The 22,445-nt window shown below is 35.7% G+C and overlaps 3 protein-coding genes and 1 long non-coding RNA gene across 4 annotated transcripts; 3 read left to right on the forward strand and 1 right to left on the reverse strand.

The window, feature by feature from the left end:
* Nucleotides 1-6,390: 6,390 nt before the first annotated feature.
* On the forward strand, nucleotides 6,391-10,683 carry LOC120070215 (small ribosomal subunit protein bS1c-like). Its single transcript, XM_039022085.2, has 7 exons — nucleotides 6,391-6,964; nucleotides 7,344-7,619; nucleotides 8,026-8,106; nucleotides 8,479-8,760; nucleotides 8,841-8,951; nucleotides 9,522-9,608; nucleotides 10,432-10,683. The coding sequence occupies exons 1-7, from the start codon at nucleotides 6,662-6,664 to the stop codon at nucleotides 10,531-10,533; spliced, it is 1,242 nt and encodes a 413-aa protein (XP_038878013.1). The 5' UTR covers nucleotides 6,391-6,661; the 3' UTR covers nucleotides 10,534-10,683.
* Nucleotides 10,684-13,270: 2,587 nt separating this feature from the next.
* On the forward strand, nucleotides 13,271-15,860 carry LOC120082158 (leghemoglobin reductase). Its single transcript, XM_039037408.2, has 2 exons — nucleotides 13,271-13,864; nucleotides 14,378-15,860. The coding sequence occupies exons 1-2, from the start codon at nucleotides 13,595-13,597 to the stop codon at nucleotides 15,626-15,628; spliced, it is 1,521 nt and encodes a 506-aa protein (XP_038893336.1). The 5' UTR covers nucleotides 13,271-13,594; the 3' UTR covers nucleotides 15,629-15,860.
* Nucleotides 15,861-15,921: 61 nt separating this feature from the next.
* Nucleotides 15,922-19,934, reverse strand: LOC120082164 (stress-response A/B barrel domain-containing protein HS1-like). The gene is made up of 2 exons (XM_039037419.2): nucleotides 19,698-19,934; nucleotides 15,922-16,367 (listed from the first exon to the last, which is right to left on the reverse strand). Exons 1-2 carry the CDS (start codon nucleotides 19,835-19,837, stop codon nucleotides 16,178-16,180), a joined length of 330 nt encoding a protein of 109 aa, XP_038893347.1. The 5' UTR covers nucleotides 19,838-19,934; the 3' UTR covers nucleotides 15,922-16,177.
* Nucleotides 19,935-20,952: 1,018 nt separating this feature from the next.
* LOC150038334 (uncharacterized) lies at nucleotides 20,953-22,237 on the forward strand. Its single transcript, XR_016527379.1, has 3 exons — nucleotides 20,953-21,666; nucleotides 21,765-21,847; nucleotides 21,992-22,237. It is a non-coding gene; the product is annotated as an uncharacterized LOC150038334 (long non-coding RNA).
* The last annotated feature ends 208 nt before the right edge of the window (nucleotides 22,238-22,445 follow it).

The following is a 22,445-nucleotide window of genomic DNA, read 5'->3' on the forward strand; positions in this document are numbered from 1 at the left end:
AGACACATTGACCTTAAACTTGAAGATGGAAGTGGAGCCATCCACACCGATTTTAAACTTGAAGATGGAAGCAAAGCCATGCACATCGATCTTGAACTTGAAGATGGAAACGGGCCCTGTACACTGATCTTGAACTTGAAGATGGAAGCGGGCCCTGTACACCGATCTTGAACTTGAAGATGGAGGAGCATTGACGGAGCCTCTAAACTTGAAGATGGAGAAGCATCGACAAGACCTTCGCGCTTGAATTTGAAAAATCATTGACAAATTCTCCGCAATTAAGTTTGACAAAGCACCAATGAACCTTTGGCAGTAAGCATGATTTTAAGACTTTGAGCATGAATATGGAATTGTGAAGTCTCCAAACTTGAGCATGAAGATAGAGCATCGATGAAACCTTTGAACTTGAAGATGGAGAGGCATGTGATCCAACCCTTGAACTTGGAGACGGAGAAGCAACAATGCAAACATCAAATTTGGAGATGGAGAGGTATCAATGCAACCATTGAAGTTAGAGTTGTAGAAGCAATAGTGCAACCCTTGAACTTGGAGATGGGGAAGCAGCAGTGTGACCATCAAGTCATGACGTAGTTCAAAAATATTTTTTTTTTTATGCGCGACTAAACTTAATTTTCTCTAAATTTCCTATGTATCCTTTACAAGGACAGGGATCAAGTCGTAACGTAGTTCGTACAAAGATTTTTTTTTTTATTGGGGGGAGTGGGGCATTCACATTTTAAGCTTATGCGGGCCAAGAGCATCATGCAGTTTAGGCTCTTGCGATGAGGAGCTTCTTCATTTAAACTTCAGAAGCTCTTATTTCATCATGGTTTTGATCATCCTCTTCATTTGTAGGATTCATCAATATGATGAGTTTTGGCTTCACTATCAAGGAACCTTCTGTACTTATGTCAACAAAAAATTTCCTCTTCATGCGTGAAGGGACACGACTGTGAATCTTTTCGCCGTTGTTTTCTTCATGGAATGACGTCGCTTTCAAGATTTTCATCCTTCTTTTATGTTGATCGCTTGTTGTCTTGAGACGATCAAAAGCAGATGTTGAAGGTCGATCTTTCTTTGATGTGGATATACTTAGCCTTTTGAAGGCTGAAGTTTGAATAGAAGTAGTTGTTTGACATTGATTTTCTTCTCCTATCATGGCCATACTTAATCTTTGAAAGACTGAAGATCGAGCACTTGAAGGCTTAATACGATCGAAGACAGAAGTTCTTTGCTTCATTTCTTCTGAGTCGTTGACTTCTTTGATAGTTATATGATTGTTGTTGACTTCCACTATGCCGACAGTGTGACATGCAATAACTTCTGATACTTTCTCTGGATGATTATTGAGAAAGTTTCTTGGGAGAAATTCTGCCAAAGTTGTCGGCCGTCGGAATTGAGGGAAGTCCTTGTCTTCTTTCTTAGCAGGCTTAGGCTTCCATGTCATCTTTTTGCCTTTCTTTTTATGAGTCGTGTTCCTTCTTCTATAGCTTCGATAGGAACGCGACTCTTTTTGGGTGGAGTTTGGTTTCTTTTTTTTCGATGAGTCACAACTATCCACCCTTCGTTGTCATCTTCAACGAGCTCAAATTTCTTTTTGGAATTTTCTTTTTGAATCTCTTGCTGGAAACAAACAACTATAGGCTCGACGGCTCTGAATTGGATCAGGCTTTGTCTTTAAGCATGGGACACAGACAGTGTTGGAACACTTGAAATCGCCGCTAGTGTAGCGTGATTTGTCTGAGCTACTTCATCCAAATCTAGCTCAATTTTCTTTTCGCGAGCCAACTTCAAAATTTGTTCCTTCAGTACGAAGCACCTTTCAACTGGGTGACTAGCGACCTAATGATACTTGCAGTAGTTAGGATCATCTACTTTTCCTGCTTGTTCCGGCCGCTTACATTCCGACAGCTGAATAAGTTGCTTCTCTAGCAGTTGCTTCAACATATCTACCACATCAGAGTCAGGGAATAGATAAACTTTCTCTTGTCTTTCTTTAAGAGTTGGACGACACTTCTCGCCCTCATTGTGCCTTCTTTCAAATTTTGTTTGTTTTCCTTTGGAGAAAAATTTTAGAAGGGTCACATGAACGACCATAGATTCTTTTGTGGCACTATCCATGATCTTTTCAGTGCTCTTGGATTCATTATTGTATTTTCTCCCTTCAGAGACTAGGAAATCTTTAGTTCCCCTGTTAGCGATGCTCAGCTCCATATCATGAATGCGTGTTGCCAACTTCTCAAACGTACGAGGTTTTATCCCTTGTAGGATATACAGAAGCTCCCAATGCATGCCCTGAGTGCACATCTCCACTGCAGATAATTCAGTGAGTCTATCTTTGCAATCCAGACTCAAAGCTCTCTATCGGTTGATGTAGTCGATGACCGACTCTTATTTCCACTGTTTTTTGTTCGTCAGCTTCATCATGCTGACGGTGCGCCTTGTGCTGTAGAAGCAGTTGAGGAACTTTCTTTCCAACTGTTCCCAACTTTCAATCACTTCTGGCTCCAAATCAGTATACTAATCAAAAGCATTTCCTTTCAAGGTATGAACGAACTGCTTGACTAACTGGTCTCCTCTGGTTCCTGCATTTTCGCAGGTTTCAATGAAGTGTGCAACATGTTGTTTTGTTGCCCTTTCCATCGAACTGTTGGAACTTTGAAGGTTGATACCCATCTGACATTCTCAGGTTGTTGATTCTTTTGGTGTACGACTTGGAGTACATAAAAGAGGACTGTGATGGTCTTCTGTACTGAACCCTTATAGAGTTTGCAATCACATACTATAGCTATTGAATTGATAGGGTGGTGATAGAGGTAGATTGTTGCGGTTGGCCTTCCTGCAAGTCAGTCTTTCCTTTGTCATTGGCTTTCATAGTTGGAGATTGACTCGACTCAGCAGTTTCTCGAGCCTGTATTTCATCTCTTAAAGCAGTGATTTCATGATTTTGCCCTTCTATTGCTTTCATAAGGAAATTTATCTTTATCTCCATCTCTGCCATGGTCGACTCAGTCGTTACGTCAGTCATCATAATAGACACTATATCAAAATGTGATTTTTTCCCTGATAGATCAGTAGCAGAAGCATGGTTGTCGAACAAGGAATTTTTTCTGATGACGATCCCGCCTTTAGGAGATTCCATCAACTGGTCCCAGATTTTCCCCGTGATGGCAGAGCTTATGTAAGTGTTGCTGGCGACGGTAGCTTTGGATGGAGCTTTCTTAGGTGCCATTTGTAGATTTGTTGACTTGGATGATAAGAGAGAGATGAGAGGTAGAGAGGTCCCACCGGGCGTGCCAATTTGTTCGCACGAGATTTCAAGAGAAATTTATTTCGTGGAACTTGAGCTTTGTATTTGTATTAAATTTGTGGAAAGTGAGTACAATCTCTAATACATAGTATTTTGATGCTTTCAAAATAAACTATAATCTTTAAGCTGGTTGATCTTCTTGAACGATCGACCTTTGGGCTTGTTGATTTTCTTGGATGATCAGCATTTGGGCTTGTTGATCTTCTTGGATGATCGACCTTGGACTTATTGATCTTCTTAGATGATTGGCCTTGGCTTGTTGATCTTCTTGGATAATCGACCTTTGGGCTTGTTGATCTTCTTAGATGATTGACTTTTGGGCTTGTTGATCTTCTTGGACGATCGGCCTTTGGGCTTGTTTATCTTCTTGGATGATCGGCCTTCGGGCTTGTTGATCTTCTTGGACGATCGACCTTTGGTTTTGTTGAAATTCTTGGAGGATTAGTGTTCACATGAGGCTTTCGGAGAAACTTGTTTCGTGGAGTTGAACTTAAGTTGGTGTTGATGTTGATGTTAATTTGATGCGATGTGGTTCGATCTCTAGTGCTTGATCCTCTGATTCTCTCTCGGTTGAATGTGTACGTTTGATGTATAGAAGCAAGACGTATAGATGTTCTTGAGTTCAAGTCTTGGAAGAATGTTTGTATCTTCAAATGATTTCAGTCTTCAAGCCTTGTGTCTTCAAAGGACTTCAGTCTTCAAGCATGGTCAACTTCAGGAGTCAAGGAGATCTTCTGATTGTAGAGAATTCCTCTAAGCTCTCTATGTAGAATTGCTGACCTCCAACAAATGAAGAGAACTTCTCTATTTGTAGAGTTCTCAGGTGGGCTTCATGGGCCTGGGTTTGGTTGACTAATAGGTCTGATTCATAGGCCCAATTAGTTGGATTTGGGTTTGAATATTTGAGTCAAACTCAACATATTTTTGGGTTTAGAGACTTTAATCCAAATAATAATATCAAATTGGGCTAAATTAATCTTATCTGATTCAACGGTTATGATAAAACCACGTGGCGTCATCGAAATTTGTCTTCAATTTCAATTATGGACATATGCCAACTCCTAATTGAGCCCCAATTTAATGATTTGGAATTTCGTCATTAATTTAGTAAATGACGTGGCAACTTGTGATTGGTCCAAAATTTCTCATTCAACAGAATGCATTTCAAGATTTTTTAAATTCTTAATTACATTTTTTTTTAGATATTCAAATAATGCTTTCGTTTTCCTTCTAAACTGGTAACTATTCTTTTAAATATTCATATTTTATTTAAGTATAATATATTATTTTGAGTTTAACATTACATGTTATTGTAATTATTTTAAATTAAAAAATAATATTTATTTTTCCTAATAAATTATATGTAATTTAGGTCTTATGATATACTATAAATAATAAGTAGTTTAAGTACAAAATTTAAAATTCAACATCTCGATCTTTAATTCAATTAAGAAAATATTTTGTCAAAATATATATGTTTAATTGTCTCTGTGAATAAATATTATGTTATTTTGAGTGTAAACTTACATATTATTTTAATTTTTTTTTACCACATTTGGTTTATTTTATTAAACATTATGATTATTAGACGTGTTAATATAAACAGATATTATGAAGTTTTTTCTTTTTTAGATGTGCCGTTTAGACATGTTTCTTGTTACTTTATGATTAGTGAAAAATTATATATGTAACATTTGTCTTATAATCGATGGAGCAATTGCAATCATGCAACATTAGAAACGACATGGGTAATTTTTTTTTTCTTGTAAATATTTTAGATGAAATAAGATTATAAAAATAATTTGTTATTCAATCCATAGAAAACAAACTAAAAAAAATAATTATCTAATAATATATTTTTTTAATTAAACTGCAGAAGAATAATCAAATAGCAAACAAATTTTCATTTTTTTTGTTTTTTTAAATATATAAGAAAAATCAATTATATACATATATATAGTGTTTTTTTTTTAAGAAAATAGAAAAACCAAAAAAGGGTTATCAAATGGAATTTTCTTTTTAGTTTTAAACATCTCACTTAGTTTTTTAAAAGATTAGTAGAAACTAGATAATAGAGCAAGAGATTTTAAAGATAAAATAAAGATGGTTTGGTTCACCAATATTTTAGGTTGTATAAACAATTCGATTTCATTAGTGTTGGTAACATTTATCCCCTAACTTCATTTTTTCTTTTTTCTTTTTAGTACTTTTCACATATATTAAGAAATTTTATCTTCTCTTGTATCTCTACCTTTTATATTTATCGAGCAACTTTATCTTCCTATTTTAATCTACTTTTCATAATAACATAGGAATTTCATCTTGCAAATCTATACCACAAACACAAACTTATAAACTGTGCCAAACACCCCTTGAGTGTTTATAGATTTAGTTTTCGAAAACAAAGTCAAAACATAAATTTATTAACTTCAACATATTAACTCTACTTAGTAGGCAAAATACCCATTAAGAGTTTATAGGCTTAGTTTCCTAAAACTAAAATAAAAAAATCAAATGGTTACCGAAATGTTATTATAATTTTACATTTAAGAGTACATACTAAAATGACCAAAACTTAATTAGCATACGAGAATGTTATTGACCACGAGGTATGTAATTCGAATCTCATAGTTGAGAGCATGCTTAATCTCAAGATTTTATTTAATATTTTACTATATATTTTTTTAATTATTATTATTGAGATAAACAATGACATAAATGAGAAGTAAATCCACGACATGTAACTTTTAGATCAACATGTATAATTTATCCTCATTACTAATAAGCTTTCTAACCAAAATAATAATGATGATGAAAAATAAAAAAGAAAATCCAATGAATAATTTATTGTGGGAACTAAATTGTTATAGTTCTTAAACATTATTACAAATTAACATATAACTTCTAAATTGTTTTCATTTTAACATATTAAAATAAATTCTATGGAATAAATCACTACCATTTTAATGTATATATTTTGGTCAAGAATGTAATATCTTGATTAATTAAATCTCTTTAGGACAATAAACCTATCCAATTAAATTATGCTTATTTGATGGATTGAGTTAAGGTATCCGTCATCGTAAGATAAAATAATAAATATTTTGTTTAAAAGTTTAAACAATAATAGCAATTAGTTTAGAATTCATCACAAAATAAATGGACAAACAACTAGTGAAGGGACAATCATATTTTCGACCATTAATGACACGAATTTTATGTTATTTGTCGATTTTTATTTTATTTATATATTTAGATTAGATAAAAGTAATCTTCACTACCTTATCCAACCCAAAACTACATCAACTGTCTACAGAGTAGGAGACTGAGAAGCGCTGAGGGAAGAAGAAAATGGCTTCCATGGCTCAGCAATTTACTGGGTTGCGATGTGTGCCTCTTTCTTCATCGCGTCTCTCCAAGCCATTTTCTTCGAGGCATTTGCAGAGCAAGGCCCGTTCGCTTCCCGTTCAAGCTGCAGTGATATCCGGCCCCATTCCCAGTCCACAGACCAAGGAGCGTTTCAAGCTCAAGGAGGTCTTCGAGGAGGCCTACGAACGCTGCCGTAATGCCCCTGTAGAAGGCATAGCCTTCACTCTCGAGGACTTCCATGCCGCTCTTGAAAAATACGACTTCGATTCTGAACTGGGAACTAAGGTTATTTCCGGGTTTTCATTTTTTTCTCTTGTAATTTTGTGGGTTTTCTAGTTGACTATACTGGAAGGGATGTCGTGAAGTTGAATGGTTTGTTAATTTGATGTTATGGTGGGAAAAAAAGCTTTGCGATTGCTTTTGAGAATTGGGATTGTTTTTTATATAATGGTGGCTTTTAGTTCGTTTATGTAATTTGGTGAATTTTCTTGTCAATTTCATTGGAATGCTTTGTTAATTTGATGCTATGGTGGGAGAATAAATTGCCTTTGCTCATGGGAATTGGGAAGTATATTGATAGTGTTATCTTCTAGCGCTACAATGAAATGCTTTGAGGTGCATTTGAAGGAGATTGGGTTTTAACTTATGCAGTGTCTCTTTTCAGGTGAAAGGTACTGTGTTTTGTACAGATAATAATGGAGCACTTGTTGACATTACTGCCAAGTCATCTGCATATTTGCCAGTGCAAGAGGCTTGTATTCACAGAATAAAACATGTAGAAGAAGCAGGAATATTTCCTGGTTTGAGAGAGGAGTTTGTTATTATTGGTGAGAATGAAGCCGATGATAGCTTGATTTTGAGCTTGAGATCCATTCAATATGACCTGGCCTGGGAGAGATGCAGACAGCTTCAAGCAGAGGACGTTGTTGTCAAGGGTAAGGTGGGTATTTCCCCTCCAATTTGTGGTGCTTTTGTTTGTCTTTGTCGTCTTAAGTGTGGGTGTAAGATCATTGTCTAGTTTGTGTAATAAGAAACTAGGAAGTGTTAGCATTCTCGGTATCATTGAGAGAGAGGGGGGGGGGGGGGGGGGGGGGGGAGGGGGGATGTGTGCGGTGGTGTGAATTTAATATGTGGACATGAAAATTTGCATAATGTTGAACAGGTGATCATGAACATTAAATAAGGAGGAAAGGACATTTCAGAGTTTCAACATTGGATTTCAACTTTGATACTATATTTAATCACCACTAAACCCAAAAACTTGGATGCTAGGTTATGGTAAATTTAACCTTTTATCAATACTTAACAATTCATATGTTGCCATTTCTTTTGTGTTCAATATTTAGGTGGTTGATGCAAACAAAGGTGGAGTTGTGGCAGTTGTGGAAGGTCTAAGAGGGTTTGTCCCTTTCTCACAGATATCATCAGTATGTTCTCTTAGCTCTTAATAACATTCTCATTTTGAGAGATGCCCTCGTTTTATGTATATATAATAGATTATAGTTACTGTTGTAGTAAAGCTTTTTAGTTTCTCACAATTGTTAATTGATGAACTGTTTTACATGGTTTTATATACAAAGATCATGCTGATTTTCCTCTTCTTTCCCCTGTGATTGTTAATTGGATACAAACAATATAGTCCTCTCTTTTTAATGTGTGAATTCCTTTCCTTTTTGGTGTCAAGGATTATAGATGTACCAATTGGATTATCGATACTATTTTAGTTTTCTTGACGTTAACCATATACTCCTAATTAACATCACACCTGTTTTGTCTTTTTGTTCGTGCAATTGTTTCAGAAATCAACAGCTGAAGAGCTTCTCAATAAGGAGCTTCCTTTGAAGTTTGTGGAGGTTGATGAAGAACAATCTAGGCTTGTCCTTAGTAACCGTAAGGCCATGGCTGACAGCCAGGCACAACTTGGAATTGGATCAGTGGTCACTGGGACGGTTCAAAGCCTTAAACCTTACGGTGCATTCATTGACATTGGTGGAATCAATGGTCTTCTTCATGTTAGTCAAATCAGTCATGATCGGATATCAGATATTGGAACAGTTCTTCAGCCTGGAGACACTCTGAAGGTATTTAATGCCCTTCAAGTGATTTTTAAAGGCTTCTTACGCTCATGATCTCAAGTTTTACAACAAGTTCTTTGGCATAGGTCATGATATTGAGCCATGATCGTGAGAGAGGCCGAGTTAGTCTTTCTACCAAGAAATTAGAGCCCACTCCTGGGGACATGATTCGCAATCCAAAACTTGTTTTTGAGAAGGTATTCTCTTTGCTTGCTAGAGTTTTTTTTTCTTTTTTTGTTATTTTTGTACCTGCTCTTTTTTGTTATATGTGATGCTTGCACACGCGAACATGCTGTGGTCTTTCAGCTGCAATGTTACTATAATGATATATTTCACTAGTTAAACTGCAACTTTTAATGTGGCCAAGATCTTGTGCCTTGGTAGGGTAGTGGAAACTACTTACTAATCTAGTTCGCCTTCACCTCTTGTAGCATGTCTTTCTTTCTTGTTTTCACCATTCTGAAACTACAAATTATATCAGACCCAGTCTTAAAGATTTTTGCTGGTCATCCCTTGAATGTTGAAAACACAATCTAGAGTCATGTGTAGGAATGCTTAGAAACTCTGCTCCATTGGTATATTAGGATATTGAAAGTAGTAAATATTTTGAAAATAGAGAGTGATCTTAGAGTTTCTGGATCCTTTGTTTTGGGTAGCATCTTGTTAGAGCACACTTGATAGGGAATATTTTTAACGCCTATATGTAACCTCATGTAGCTAAATAGCAATGGATATAATTGTAACAGTGATTTTGTTTCCATTTACAGGCTGAGGAGATGGCTCAAACGTTCAGGCAAAGAATAGCCCAAGCAGAGGCAATGGCACGAGCAGACATGCTTAGGTTTCAGCCTGAGGTACTATACAGCTATTCTATTCTTGAGATTTCTACTGTACCTTGAGAATAAAGAAAAAGTAAATGATAAATGTCGGATTTCTAGACCATAATGAGGAAAGTACTTCCAATCATTCACTTATATTAAGGACATATTTTTATAGTGATGTAGTACTGGCTGCATGACTGAGGATGTATTCTTTATATTGGTTCAGCATCCTGCATTAGCTCAAACTCTCTTTATTAACCAACTTGATATACAATCTACATCAATGCTCATTTTTCTTGTATCAAATGACATCGATGTAGAATTATTGAATATAAAGGAATATTATCATTGATTAGGAAATGATAATAGGTTGCACACAGTAGGATATTGTGTTGGATATTCATATATTTTTTGGGTTGATATCCTATGCTTTATGAGGATTCTTGTAGGATATTTTATATTCCTACGGTTGAAAAGTGTATTGAGCATAACTTTTGGACTAATTGAAGTGTTTTTTTTTAAGAAATTAGAAGCGTTTATAACTAATTAAGAACACTTTTTGATGTGGTCAAAAGTACCATCAAAAGCATTTTAAAGTGCTTTTAAAAGAAACAATTACTTTTAAAAAATTGTTGAAAATGCTTATAGAAATAGTAACTCACATGAAACTCTCTCTGATCAGTCATTCAAGCACATTTCAAGTCCTCACTAATGCTATCAGAAACGAACAATGAATTGATTTTTCAGATATTGAATCTTGTTCAATCATCTGTTGTCGTCTTGTATTTCTCTCTATAGCATAATTTATATTGTTGTTTTTTAACTTAAATGGTGACTTGTTTTCTTAACCATACAGAGTGGTTTGACTTTGACAACCGACGGAATATTGGGACCAATTACCCCAGAGTTGCCTGTAGAGGGTTTAGATTTGAATGATGTACCACCAGCTGAAGAGTGAAGATTCGAAGCTTTCCCACAGTTGTATTTTGTACAATGTTTCACTTTGTATACAAACTTCTGCCATTGTAATTGGGTACACCACTTCGTCCTTCATGTCATAGTTTAGTGTTGAATGCTTAATGAAAGCCCACTTACTAGTTCATTTTCATTCTCTATTCTTTGTTTTATTGGTTTCTGCATGGAAATTGAAAGTATGTTTGATATCAACACTGCCACATTGCCAAATTAAAAATATCCATGTGTATCTCGATCACCTCTTATTCGATTTTATCGATTTTTGTAAGTGACAAGTTAAGATAGTTAATTGAAGTTTCAAGAGTCTTTCGGCAAGGTGGTCTCTCTTAATTGTAGATTCTTTTTTATGAGCCTGCTCCACAAAGGCATAAAAAATGGTTGCCTCGAAAGATTCATAGTGGGTAGGAATTTTATTGTCATCGACCGTATTAGGTTTGCAAGATGTCACTTATCTTTTCAAAAGATCTAAGGTCTCCTTGCAACTATTGAAGTTTGAATATTTTTTTGGGTCTAATAGTTAGTTAGAAATTAGAATCCTTCTTTAGAAAGAAATGAGTAACATTGTCAATTAGGGGGAAAACTCTCTTCCTATTAGGAGATATTGCCATTAATTCGAAGGTTGTTCATTTAAAAGTGTCTATCTTGATCTTCATTCTAGTGATTATCTTAGTTGCAGGACCATTTCATTTTGTCATTATTTGATTACTATCACATTCCCCATTGAAGTTAAAAGAAAAGATGATATCCATCTAAATCATCATCTCCATTCTTGAAGTCTTCAAATTACCCCCCAAAAAAAGTCTTCCTCTCTAAAAAAAATTCTAAAATACTTCAATTTTGAAGGGGGAAAATGTTATTCATATCACAAAAAATCTAGGGGGAGGGGTTTTGTGTTATTTCTATCAAAACTTTTAACATCTTCATCAAACCCTTACACTTGGTGAAATTACAATTTTATAGATTGATTGATATATGAATGGCAAGGCAAACAAGTTGGACCATCCATTGAATTGCAGATGAAGCCATATCATCTTTTTTTTTTGGATTGGCCATTCACCACCAAACATCCTTTGTGTGATGGTAAACCATGTGAGGCCACTATCTTACCCTCTTTGTGAACTACATGCAATAAGATAATGTTGTTTTTTCCTCCTGAAATATGAGCAAACCATCCATGTCTTTTGATATTTTGGGATCTTTATCTTTTATTTTCCTTGCCATGTGTGAGCTTTAAGTAGAAGAGAAATTTGATTTCAAAAAATAAAAAATAATAATAAAATAGAATAAAGTGAGAGAGAAATTATAAAATATATGTGATATTATAGAATTACCGTTCTTATAATTTTCTCTCAATATAAGTAACTATATAAATAATTTTCTATGAATGTAAACATTTCCATAAAAATGAACACTCATTAGCGACATTGCTAACATAAGCATAAGCATAACTCATTTTGTCAAAGCATATATCATTGATCAAAAAGTTAAGAAGTTTAAATCTACATCTTTACATGTTGAATTAAAAAGTACACCAAATAAATTTTCAAATAGGAGATTAGCAAGATATCGACTTGATGTCTCCATTTATTTAATTGATCGACCATCTAACTAATGTAATTTTCTTAAACAATTCGAAAATCAATTATTACCATAAAAATTGAGTTAAATCCTATTTTAATATTTGTTAATTTTTTAAGATTATCATAAATGAAAAAATAAAACTAAAATAATAAATATTACCCAATGCTGAGAGGTTAAAACAATGGTTAAAAAAGTTCAATTATATCTAAAATCTCCCACAGCAAAAGTTAGGTTGAAATTAAAAAAAATATATATGCTTTTTTTTTTTTTTAAGGTTGGTTGTACAAATAACAATCAGATAAAAAATAATTAAAGACATAGAACAAGGATAAATATATCAGGAAAATGATACAAAATTAGCGACAGATATCGCTGATAGCAGCTATCAATCATAGCTATATAGGTAAATGACTAAAAAGCTCATACACAATCCATCATTTCGCGCTTCTTCCATTTTCTCATTTTTTGAGAAATAAACTTGTTTAATAACCATTATCATTTCTTATTTCAAACTTTTAAGAAATGTTTCTAAAAATAGTGCATTTTCTAGAGTAAAAAAAGTAGTTTTTTTCAAAAAAAATTTCATTTGATATTTATATTTAACGTTTTGTTATAATAATCACATTTGATAATTGTCTTGTTGGAGAAAGGAAAGAAAATACAAAATAAAAAAAGGAAAAAAAGGAAAAAAAATAAAAAACCAAAATAAAAAAACAGAGAAAGGAAAAAGAATAAAAAACTAGAGAAAGGTTAAGAAACAAAAAAAAAAAAATGGGAGAAAGACAAGAAATAAAAAATAAAAAAAAACTAGAAAAAGGAAAGAAAATAAAAAAATGAGAAAAGAAAAGAAAAGAAAATATTAAAAAAAAAAGGGAAGAAGAAGACATACAACAATATAAGGGAGGGAACAATTAAAAATTCAAAACTTCCATATTTGCAAATATTTTAAAGATTAGATGAGCTTCTTATTAGAAGTTTATTATTGATAAATTATAAAACAAAATAGAATAATTGTTTTAAATGATAAAATTCTATTGTGGTATGTATATCACTATGGGCTGTTTAGGGGCCAACATGAAATGATATATCCCAATATCCTATATATAAGTGTTTTGAGATCCATTATCCTATCTCATAGATTTTAATTGTTTGTAGCCTTCCTGTATAGTATATCATCATAATGTTTGAACATACTGATCGTGTTTCGTGTTCTATTTAAAAACAGCAAATAAATAAACTACAAAGGGTTTATTCACTAAATTATAAATTGAGATGAATTATAACAGTTACGCAGCGCAGCCAATGTCGGAAAACATTGGCTAAATTATTATTTTATTTAGGGGTTGGGGAAAGAAAGAAAAGAGAAATAAAAGTTAGCGATCCTCCTCTTCCGGTGTGGACACCCAAAAGACGAGAAGTCTCTGTACGGGTTTATTTCGATCGAGTTCCAAATCCACACAACCATGGCTATGGCGAGCTTTGCAAGACGGAAGGCCTTCTTCTTCTCCAGAAATGCCTCCCATTCTTCCTCCATGGATGTTCTCAAGCTCACCTTCTCCAGGGGCTTCGCTTCATCGGGATCTGATGAGAATGACGTTGTCGTCATCGGCGGCGGACCCGGAGGCTATGTCGCCGCCATTAAGGCCGCTCAGCTTGGGCTTAAAACCACCTGCATCGAGAAGCGTGGGACTCTCGGTGGTACTTGTCTCAATGTTGGTTGTATCCCCTCCAAGGTGATTTCCTCGCTTCTCAGATTTATTTCTTCGTTTTTCCAAATTTTTATTGCGTCTTCTCTTCTCTCTGTAATTCTTGTTGAATTTTTTCGGTTTTCTTTAGATATGGTGTTGGAGTGGTTAATTATTGTCTGTCCAGGTCTGTCTATTTTGTCAACTGCCCTAATATGATTGCTGGTTTGCTGAAAATCTCAGTTTTCTCTTCACTGTGGTTGAATTTCAGATTTTGAACTCTACTTTTTCTCTAGGAAATGTGATGCAGCTTTTTTCCTAACCGTGGATTAAGAATTGATTGAATTTCTCGTGTGTTTTATGGTATTGTCTGATTGAGTTTTCCTATGAAATTGATGGGAGTTTCGAATCAAATATGACTAGCATAGCATGTCTGTTTGAATAATGTTGATTAACCATTAATGGCTACTCGTTTTGCTCACCACTGATTCAATATTTAGATCATCAGAAGTAAGTCCAAGTCTCTAACATATGGGTTGCGGTTTATTTGACTAATTTCAGGCTCTTCTTCATTCCTCCCACATGTATCATGAAGCTAAACACGCATTTGCAAGCCATGGCGTGAAATTTTCTTCTGTTGAGGTTGATTTGCCTGCCATGATGGCACAGAAAGATAAAGCAGTTGCTAATCTGACCCGAGGTATTGAAGGCTTGTTTAAGAAGAATAAGGTGAACTATGTGAAAGGTTATGGAAAGCTAATCTCCCCTTCTGAAGTTTCTGTCGATACCATTGATGGGGGAAACACGGTTGTGAAAGGAAAGAATATTATAATTGCTACTGGTTCTGATGTCAAGTCCTTACCTGGGATCACCATTGATGAAAAGAGAATTATTTCATCTACAGGAGCTTTAGCTTTGACTGAAATTCCCAAAAAGCTTGTGGTCATCGGGGCCGGTTACATTGGTCTAGAGATGGGTTCGGTATGGGGACGACTTGGCTCAGAGGTAACTGTTGTTGAGTTTGCTCCTGATATTGTCCCCACCATGGATGCAGAAGTTCGCAAGCAATTCCAGCGCTCATTGGAGAAGCAAGGAATGAAATTTAAGCTCAAAACTAAGGTGGTAGGAGTTGACACATCTGGAGATGGTGTAAAGCTGACACTTGAGCCAGCAGCCGGTGGAGACCAAACCACTCTAGAGGCGGATGTTGTTCTTGTATCTGCTGGTAGAACTCCATTCACTTCTGGACTCGGACTCGAGAAGTTAGGAGTGGAAACAGATAAGATAGGTCGGATTTTAGTAAATCATAGATTTGCCACGAATGTGCCTGGAATCTATGCTATTGGGGATGTAATTCCCGGCCCAATGTTAGCTCACAAGGCCGAAGAAGATGGTGTTGCTTGCGTGGAGTTTTTAGCTGGTAAGACGGGTCATGTGGACTATGACAAGGTTCCAGGGGTTGTATATACGCATCCTGAGGTTGCCTCCGTGGGAAAAACGGAGGAGCAAGTTAAGGCACTTGGGGTCGCCTATCGTGTCGGGAAGTTTCCATTCATGGCAAATAGTCGAGCCAAGGCGATTGATGATGCTGAAGGTATTGTCAAGATATTGGCTGAAAAGGAAACAGACAAGATATTAGGAGTGCATATAATGGCGCCCAATGCAGGCGAACTGATTCATGAGGCAGCTATAGCGTTACAATATGATGCTTCAAGCGAGGACATAGCCCGCGTTTGTCATGCACATCCCACAATGAGTGAAGCACTGAAGGAAGCTGCCATGGCAACATATGACAAGCCAATTCATATATAAGACAGTTAAACATGTGTTCCATTTTTTCTTCTTCATCCATATTTTCATTTTTATCAAAAGGAGATTTGAAATGACTCTCGCAAGTATTGTCACTCTCTTCAGAAGGGTTCGGAGTGTTTCAAATACACATTTGCTATTTTTCAGCTTTCATTTCGTTCTGGTTACAATAATGTTGTGCTTTTTATACTCAATTTTCAAATAACATGGAATCAAAATATGTTGAAGAGTTGAATCATCGAAGTTCGACTGAGTTCGCTTCTTTGCAGGGAATGAATGTGGTAGCAAAACACAAATTAGAACACAAAAAAGGATTTGCTCATTTGAAACCCAAACAATCATTTTCATGACCAAACACAACGTGCAGCTGGCATAAGAAAGCAGCAGAACAGAGGTATACAAGAGTTCATACAAATAAACTGGTAATAACATAACATTTTTAGTACAGGCATCATCAAAGTTTATGATGTAAAGAAAAAGGGCATACATTTATTCCATTAGACCGTAGGTGCATGTAGTCTAGTTACAGCAACCATACTTTTAGCCTCCAAATTAGTTGTGAATTAACGTCGGTTTGTAGTCGATAACAATAACTTTGTCCAAGGAAGAAAGGAACAAGTTTGCATATTCCACATGCGCTGGATGAGATACATACTCTGCTATGCCCTGCGTACTCTCAAAGGTGGATTCAAAGACGTGAGTGAAACCTTGGTGTAGATTTTCAATGCTAACATCCTTGCCGCTGTATGTAGAAGAAAAGGACATGTTTAAGGTCATCGATGGATTTAGAGCTAACATTATATGTAAGTAGATATTTAAAATCCCCAAGAAGTGTTATAGCTCTGGAAACAAATTATTCTGCTAGCGTGAAGTCCTATAGCATGAAAATTTTGTCTGAAATGCATTCTAGGAACCACCCTATTTATGTAACTTGTGTATGACCATTCAGACAATCTCCCTGCCTTGTTCAAATTCCTTTAACAAATTAAAAAAAAATAAACATATATATATATCCCTTTATTACACTATACTATCTGCACAAACCTTGGACTCAGCTTCTCCCACCAAGAAAGAATAAGAAAACAAAATACTAGATCAAGAGGATGGACTTATTATCAACTTATCAATGGATTACATGCATGCTTGTGATCGATTGTAATTGATTTATAAAACGCTGGAGGTGAGCTTGAATGAAGATCAAGAAAACAAGGCTTTGTTTGGATAACAGTTTTCAAAACAGTTTACTACAGACTGCATACAAGGATGGTGACTGACATATAAACTGTAAATGTTATTGCGAATATGGAAATCATTCTTCACAAATTTTTTATCTTAAAAGAATGAACAATTTATTTACTCTAAAAACAAATCCAATGTGAGAGAATATATTAGATGAAAACAAGAAAAAACAACAAAAACAACATTTTCTATTTTTCTCAACCCTTTTTTCTTATTAATTTTGTAGATTGGGTAAATAGATCACTTATGTCATGTAATATTTGGCTAAACAGAAAAAGCATATCAAGCTAGCCAAACGTTGTAGATATCGTTACATTTCTACTTGTTGTCGAGTTACGTTCATGGACACCCGTATCATAATATCTATCTTAATTGCTGGAGCGTTCCAATAGTTTCTTAAAAAACCAGCTTTTAGAAAACAATTTTGCAAACATATGTCACTGGTTTTTTGTTCTAAAAGATAGAGAGTTGTTCTGAAAACCATTCCTCAAACAAACCCCAAGATTTACAAAGAACCTTGGATACTGTACTCTCCACCTGGATTTTCCAAGGCAGCCTTGAAAATTCTGTGTGGTCCTCTTCAGAAGAATGACCCTTGCTCCAGCCATTTAAAAATGATTCTTAAAGCAAGCATTCTTGAAGGTTGGAAAACATTTAAATAAGCTATTCCATGATCATCTTGAGATTCTCCACCCAGGTTGAGAATAAAATGAGAAAGTTCCCCAAATGACCATGGTGTGAAAAATGGACCAACAAATCCAAAAGGCTTATAACTCTGAGAATGATTCAAGAATTATTTGTTAGTACTTTCTCCATCCTAACAAATGGCCAAGGGCTCTTGGAGGGTCATTAGGTGAAAGACGTCTTGCCCTGTTTTAGAGGCGTTGTAGGTATTAGTATTCTCACAAAAGCTTGGCTTTTAAGACATCCTTCCACAGTTCCCAAATATAATAACTGCATATATGTAATTATTCTTTCACTTTTGAACAAGATTACACACTCAAATTTTGGTACGCTGACTTTACTTTGCCATTTCATTCTCTTGTCTCTCTACTTCCTGGGTTAAACTTTCTTTATCCCTACCCAAACTTTGTGAAAGTATGTGCTAGATGGAGAGGAAACTAATGAGAATAGTGTGTACTGACATTCCCCGCATCAGCTGGCTGTAGATTCAGCCCTGGAGACTAACCAATAACCATCATGTACTAATATGCATTCAGAAAGCAATGAATGACTGCTGGTGCATAACAAGTGTCAGGATACGTTCTTGAGGACACTGGTGCATTTCCTTGGCGGTTGTCTCCCCAAATCCCAAACATGTCGGCTCGATTAAGTTTGAGGAGTTTGTTGCTGGTCAAGGATTTGATAATGAGGAAGGGGCATTACAGTCCAGTGAAAACCAGTCAGAGCTAGGTGTTGCTCTCCTGATGAGGTAATGGCAGGCCAAAAAATAATCAATATTGCTAACTTGGTTCAGTGGTTATGTAAAGATTACTCAACACCTCTTTCTATGGCAAGTGGTATCAGAGTCTACTATTGTGAAAGGATAGGTGGGATGTGCAACCAACCGGCTGAGCACCACATTGTGGGGATAGTGTGACAAGAGGAAGTGAATCCCTTAAGAGGATGTGTGACTAGGGGGTGAGGGTGTACTTGAGGACGCAGCAAAATCAAGTGGGGGAGAAGGTAATGCCCTTCACTAATTACTTCGGGCTTGATCTTGGAAGCTATGAAGTGCTAAAATTTGTTGAGAAAGCAATATATAACAGGTTGTTTTAGGTGCAGATGAAGTTCTCACATAAGATAAGGAAGGGAGAGATCCATGGTAGGTAAGCAAGAACAATTATCTCACACCTTTTGGGTGATTCCAAAAGCAAAAATATGAGAAATTATGCTCAAAGTGGATACTATCATATTGCGAAAATAGGTGAAGATTCTATTGTTTTTATCAAGTTCTATGTGATGAGTATTTAAAAGACTTTGGATCGGAAACCCTTTAGTAATTCCATAGGTGGTTATTTCTTAAGATTTCAAACACACTGAATCGCTTAGGTTCGAGGAGCATGTCACTAGTTAAAGACTTGGACTAGAACATAGGTACGTCATCCCTACACAAATTGGTCAAAGGCTAGTATCCCTCTCTCAATGAGGCCATGGAAAGCTCAAAACCGATCAATATTGCCTTGTCTAATTTGGTGGTCATGTAAAGGCTAGCTCTCTGCGTGGTGGCAACAGAAGAAGCCCACACCATAGTGGAAACTACTTATCAAGCCTCCAAACATTATATAAAACTCACGTTTCATTCGATATTCAAGTCCCATATTTCACCCGTTTTCATGAAAGAGTGATAGTTTCTTTGGCTTGAGAGAAATAAGAGTCTTCAGTGATACGAAATTTTCGAGAGGGAAACTTTGATAAGGTTCAATGCCTCTCTTTGGAGTTCTGCCACTAAGAATTTTTTTAATAATTATCATTTTATCTCTCATTCTTTTGAATTGAAACCCATTTTATACTTTTCTTGTGCTTTTGTGTTTTTCTTTTGGCTTCTTTTGGGTCGGACCTCTCCTTTTGCATCGCCCTTCTTTACTTTTCCCTTTTGTCTTCTTTCATTCATTCTTAGCCCAAAAGAAACTAGACCATACAAATCGTTAAGCTCTCATAATTAAGATGACACCATCAAAGACATTGAAGAAGCTAAAACAAAATTCAACAACTGGCGATGCACGAAATAGCTGCGAGATCGAAAAATGCTGTTTGTCGAGTGAGAATTCATGATAATAAGCACCAGCATTACTGAGTCGGGTAGGAAAAGAAAAAAGGAAAATGAAATTACCACTGGAAAGCCTTCATGGGTTCAATGAGATTGACGAGATTGGCATATCCCTTGATGAGTTTGTCGATCTGTTCCTCTGTGATTTCATCTTTGAATTTCGCTAGCAAAATGTGCTTCACCACGCCTTTCGATTCCCCCATCACTCTAATTTGATGATCAGGGCAGTTTTCGAAATCGAAAAGAACGAAAAAAATATTACGGAAAAAAAAGTAGTTGAAGAGTCTAGTCTATTCGGTGAAATTAAGGCAATTCCCATTCACATACAGTGTAAAACTAATGTGATGACACGTTTCAAGTGATCGGTCGCATGAGATTATGACCGCGTGTACGACTTCTTTGTAGTACCATGGGAGGAATGTGAGATCAACTCAACTTAGGTTAGGGTGTTTTTTTTTTTTTTTTTTTTTATTATTATTTTTTTTCTCTTCCTGGATGGCCTCATTTGGGAGACTCAAATGAAAAGTGGTTACCTGTAGAAAAGTAATAAAAAGTGGTCTTTTGCTCATGTCATCCGTGTGTAATTTTACTGCTTCATTCCTGAGATGCACTTCGCGCGCCTACTACTACTACCAAGAAACTCCTTCACACGATCCTCAATGCATGGTCACTCGATACGTGTATACTCGATCATAGCCACGTCATACTCGATACTCGATTAACTTATACTCGATCATTTTGAACTTTTGGAATTCTTAACTCGTTTGAAGTCCATTATTTCACCACTTCAACTTGTTTCTTAGATTATACTCTCTCGTCTTCTGATTTTATATCCCTCGACGACTGCACCTCCACAATCGAAACTCTCTCGATTCTTTTTACATCAGGGAACATTATTCACTTTGTTTATATTTTGGCATCATTCGTCTCTTTGTTTGTTATATTTTGTCATCATGCACTTGCATGTTCCTCGATACTCGACCGATACGATTTTCATTTCGATTTTCTTGCATGTTTGGCTTGAGCTCGAATCTTTTTCATTTCGGTTTTCATATTTCTGGCATTTCAGATAATCTAGAGTTGATAAGTCATGAAGGTAGAAAATCAAACTGAATGCTCGATAATCGACCATTTAGTCACATGTAATGTAGTGAATAAGGGACACTATGTAGCATGTATCGTGTATATGGTATCGAGCAATCATGTATCGTGTATCGAGTATCGTATATCATGCATCAGATATTGTACATCGAGTATCAAGTATTGAATATAATGCTTAATTTTTGGTGTTCTTTGTTATTTTGTGCAGTATGGCTAGACAATTCAAGATTCCTCTCCAGGATCGTTTTCCAGGCCAAACGACTAGTCTATCCTCTTACATTGTGACGACTAACAAGATTGTGAAAGAAAAACTTACTCCCACTTAGCTTGCCCTCTTCAAAAAGATAGTATTTGGGTGATTTGTGGACATGGACATTATCTTCAATAGTCCATTGGTCCACTACATTCTATTGAGGGAGGTTGTAGACGATAGGAAGGATGCAATGACCTTCAATTTGAATGGTACGGTTGTTACATTCTCCAAAGAAGACTTCCTGTTGGTGACGGGATTGTGGCAGTCACCTAATTTAACAGTTGTGAGGAGGGATGAAAAAGTTGGATCACTGCGTAGTAGGTACTTCAATAATGATTTTGCGGGGGGCATTCACATTGGTACCTTAGAGATAGTGTACAAGGAGATGGAGTTTGATAACGACATCAATGCTGTGAAGATCACATTAGTTTATTACACTGAATTGGGTATGATGGGGAGGGAGAAGACGAGGGCCAATGTTAACAAGACATTTTTAACTTATGTGGAGGATTTGGATTACTTTAATTCCATGGATTGAGGAAACGTGCTATGGGAGATGATGTTACTTGGACTACAAAGAGGATTGAGTGGCAAGGCAGATAACTATAAAAAAGGTCCAAAAATAATAAGAACTAAATTGTGAAGTACAACCTATTGGGGTTTCTTCATGCATTCTAGGTAATATCCATTCATTGGCCATGTGTGATCTACTTATTTTAATTACAACATGACTTACTATTTATACTTGTCTTATAATCATTTATGAACTATGGTAGGTGTAGGCATACAAGATCATATCAACGGTTGCCAGAAAAGTTGCAACCCGACTGAGTAGACATGTCGTACCTCGATTCCTGAGGTGAGAGTGTACACATTCATCGCCGACCAAAACAATACAACGAGACACATTTGAGTCCAACGAATTAGTGTATTACATCAATATTTACTTGGATTTAAGGTAAATATCACATATAACTAAGAAATTCTTCATTGTTTTGAACAGATAAGAATCACACCCACACCACTGATTAAGTCGGATAGGGAGAGCGGTATTGGGACACTAGCGTTGATGAACGACTCATATACAAGTGCAGTGATGCTGAGATGAGTTCCTCAGAGACACATAGATCATACCTATTGGGTTTTATGTCCTAAAACTCGTGGTTTGTACACAAAAGAACTTATTCTGAAAATTCAATAAGTTGTTATTGAATATATGTATTGCTGATTAGAAATCCAATAAACCTAAAAGTTCCTTGAATATTACATGAGTACTTGAACTTTATGTAGAAACATAAAAGTGGACCAGGTTCGAGTAAATAATCAAAATGATTTATAGTATATGAATAAGGTTGGGTGCCTTATTTTGGTAACACTATTAGATGCAACCTACTCTGTAGTTGTTACAAAGAGTTGTAAAGTGCTACAAACGAAGTGATCATAATTCGTACATGTTA

Source organism: Benincasa hispida, chromosome 1 (assembly GCF_027475165.1).
Source record: "Benincasa hispida cultivar pf3 chromosome 1, pf3_genome.v1.1, whole genome shotgun sequence".
In the NCBI taxonomy this organism is placed as follows: Eukaryota; Viridiplantae; Streptophyta; class Magnoliopsida; order Cucurbitales; family Cucurbitaceae; genus Benincasa; species Benincasa hispida.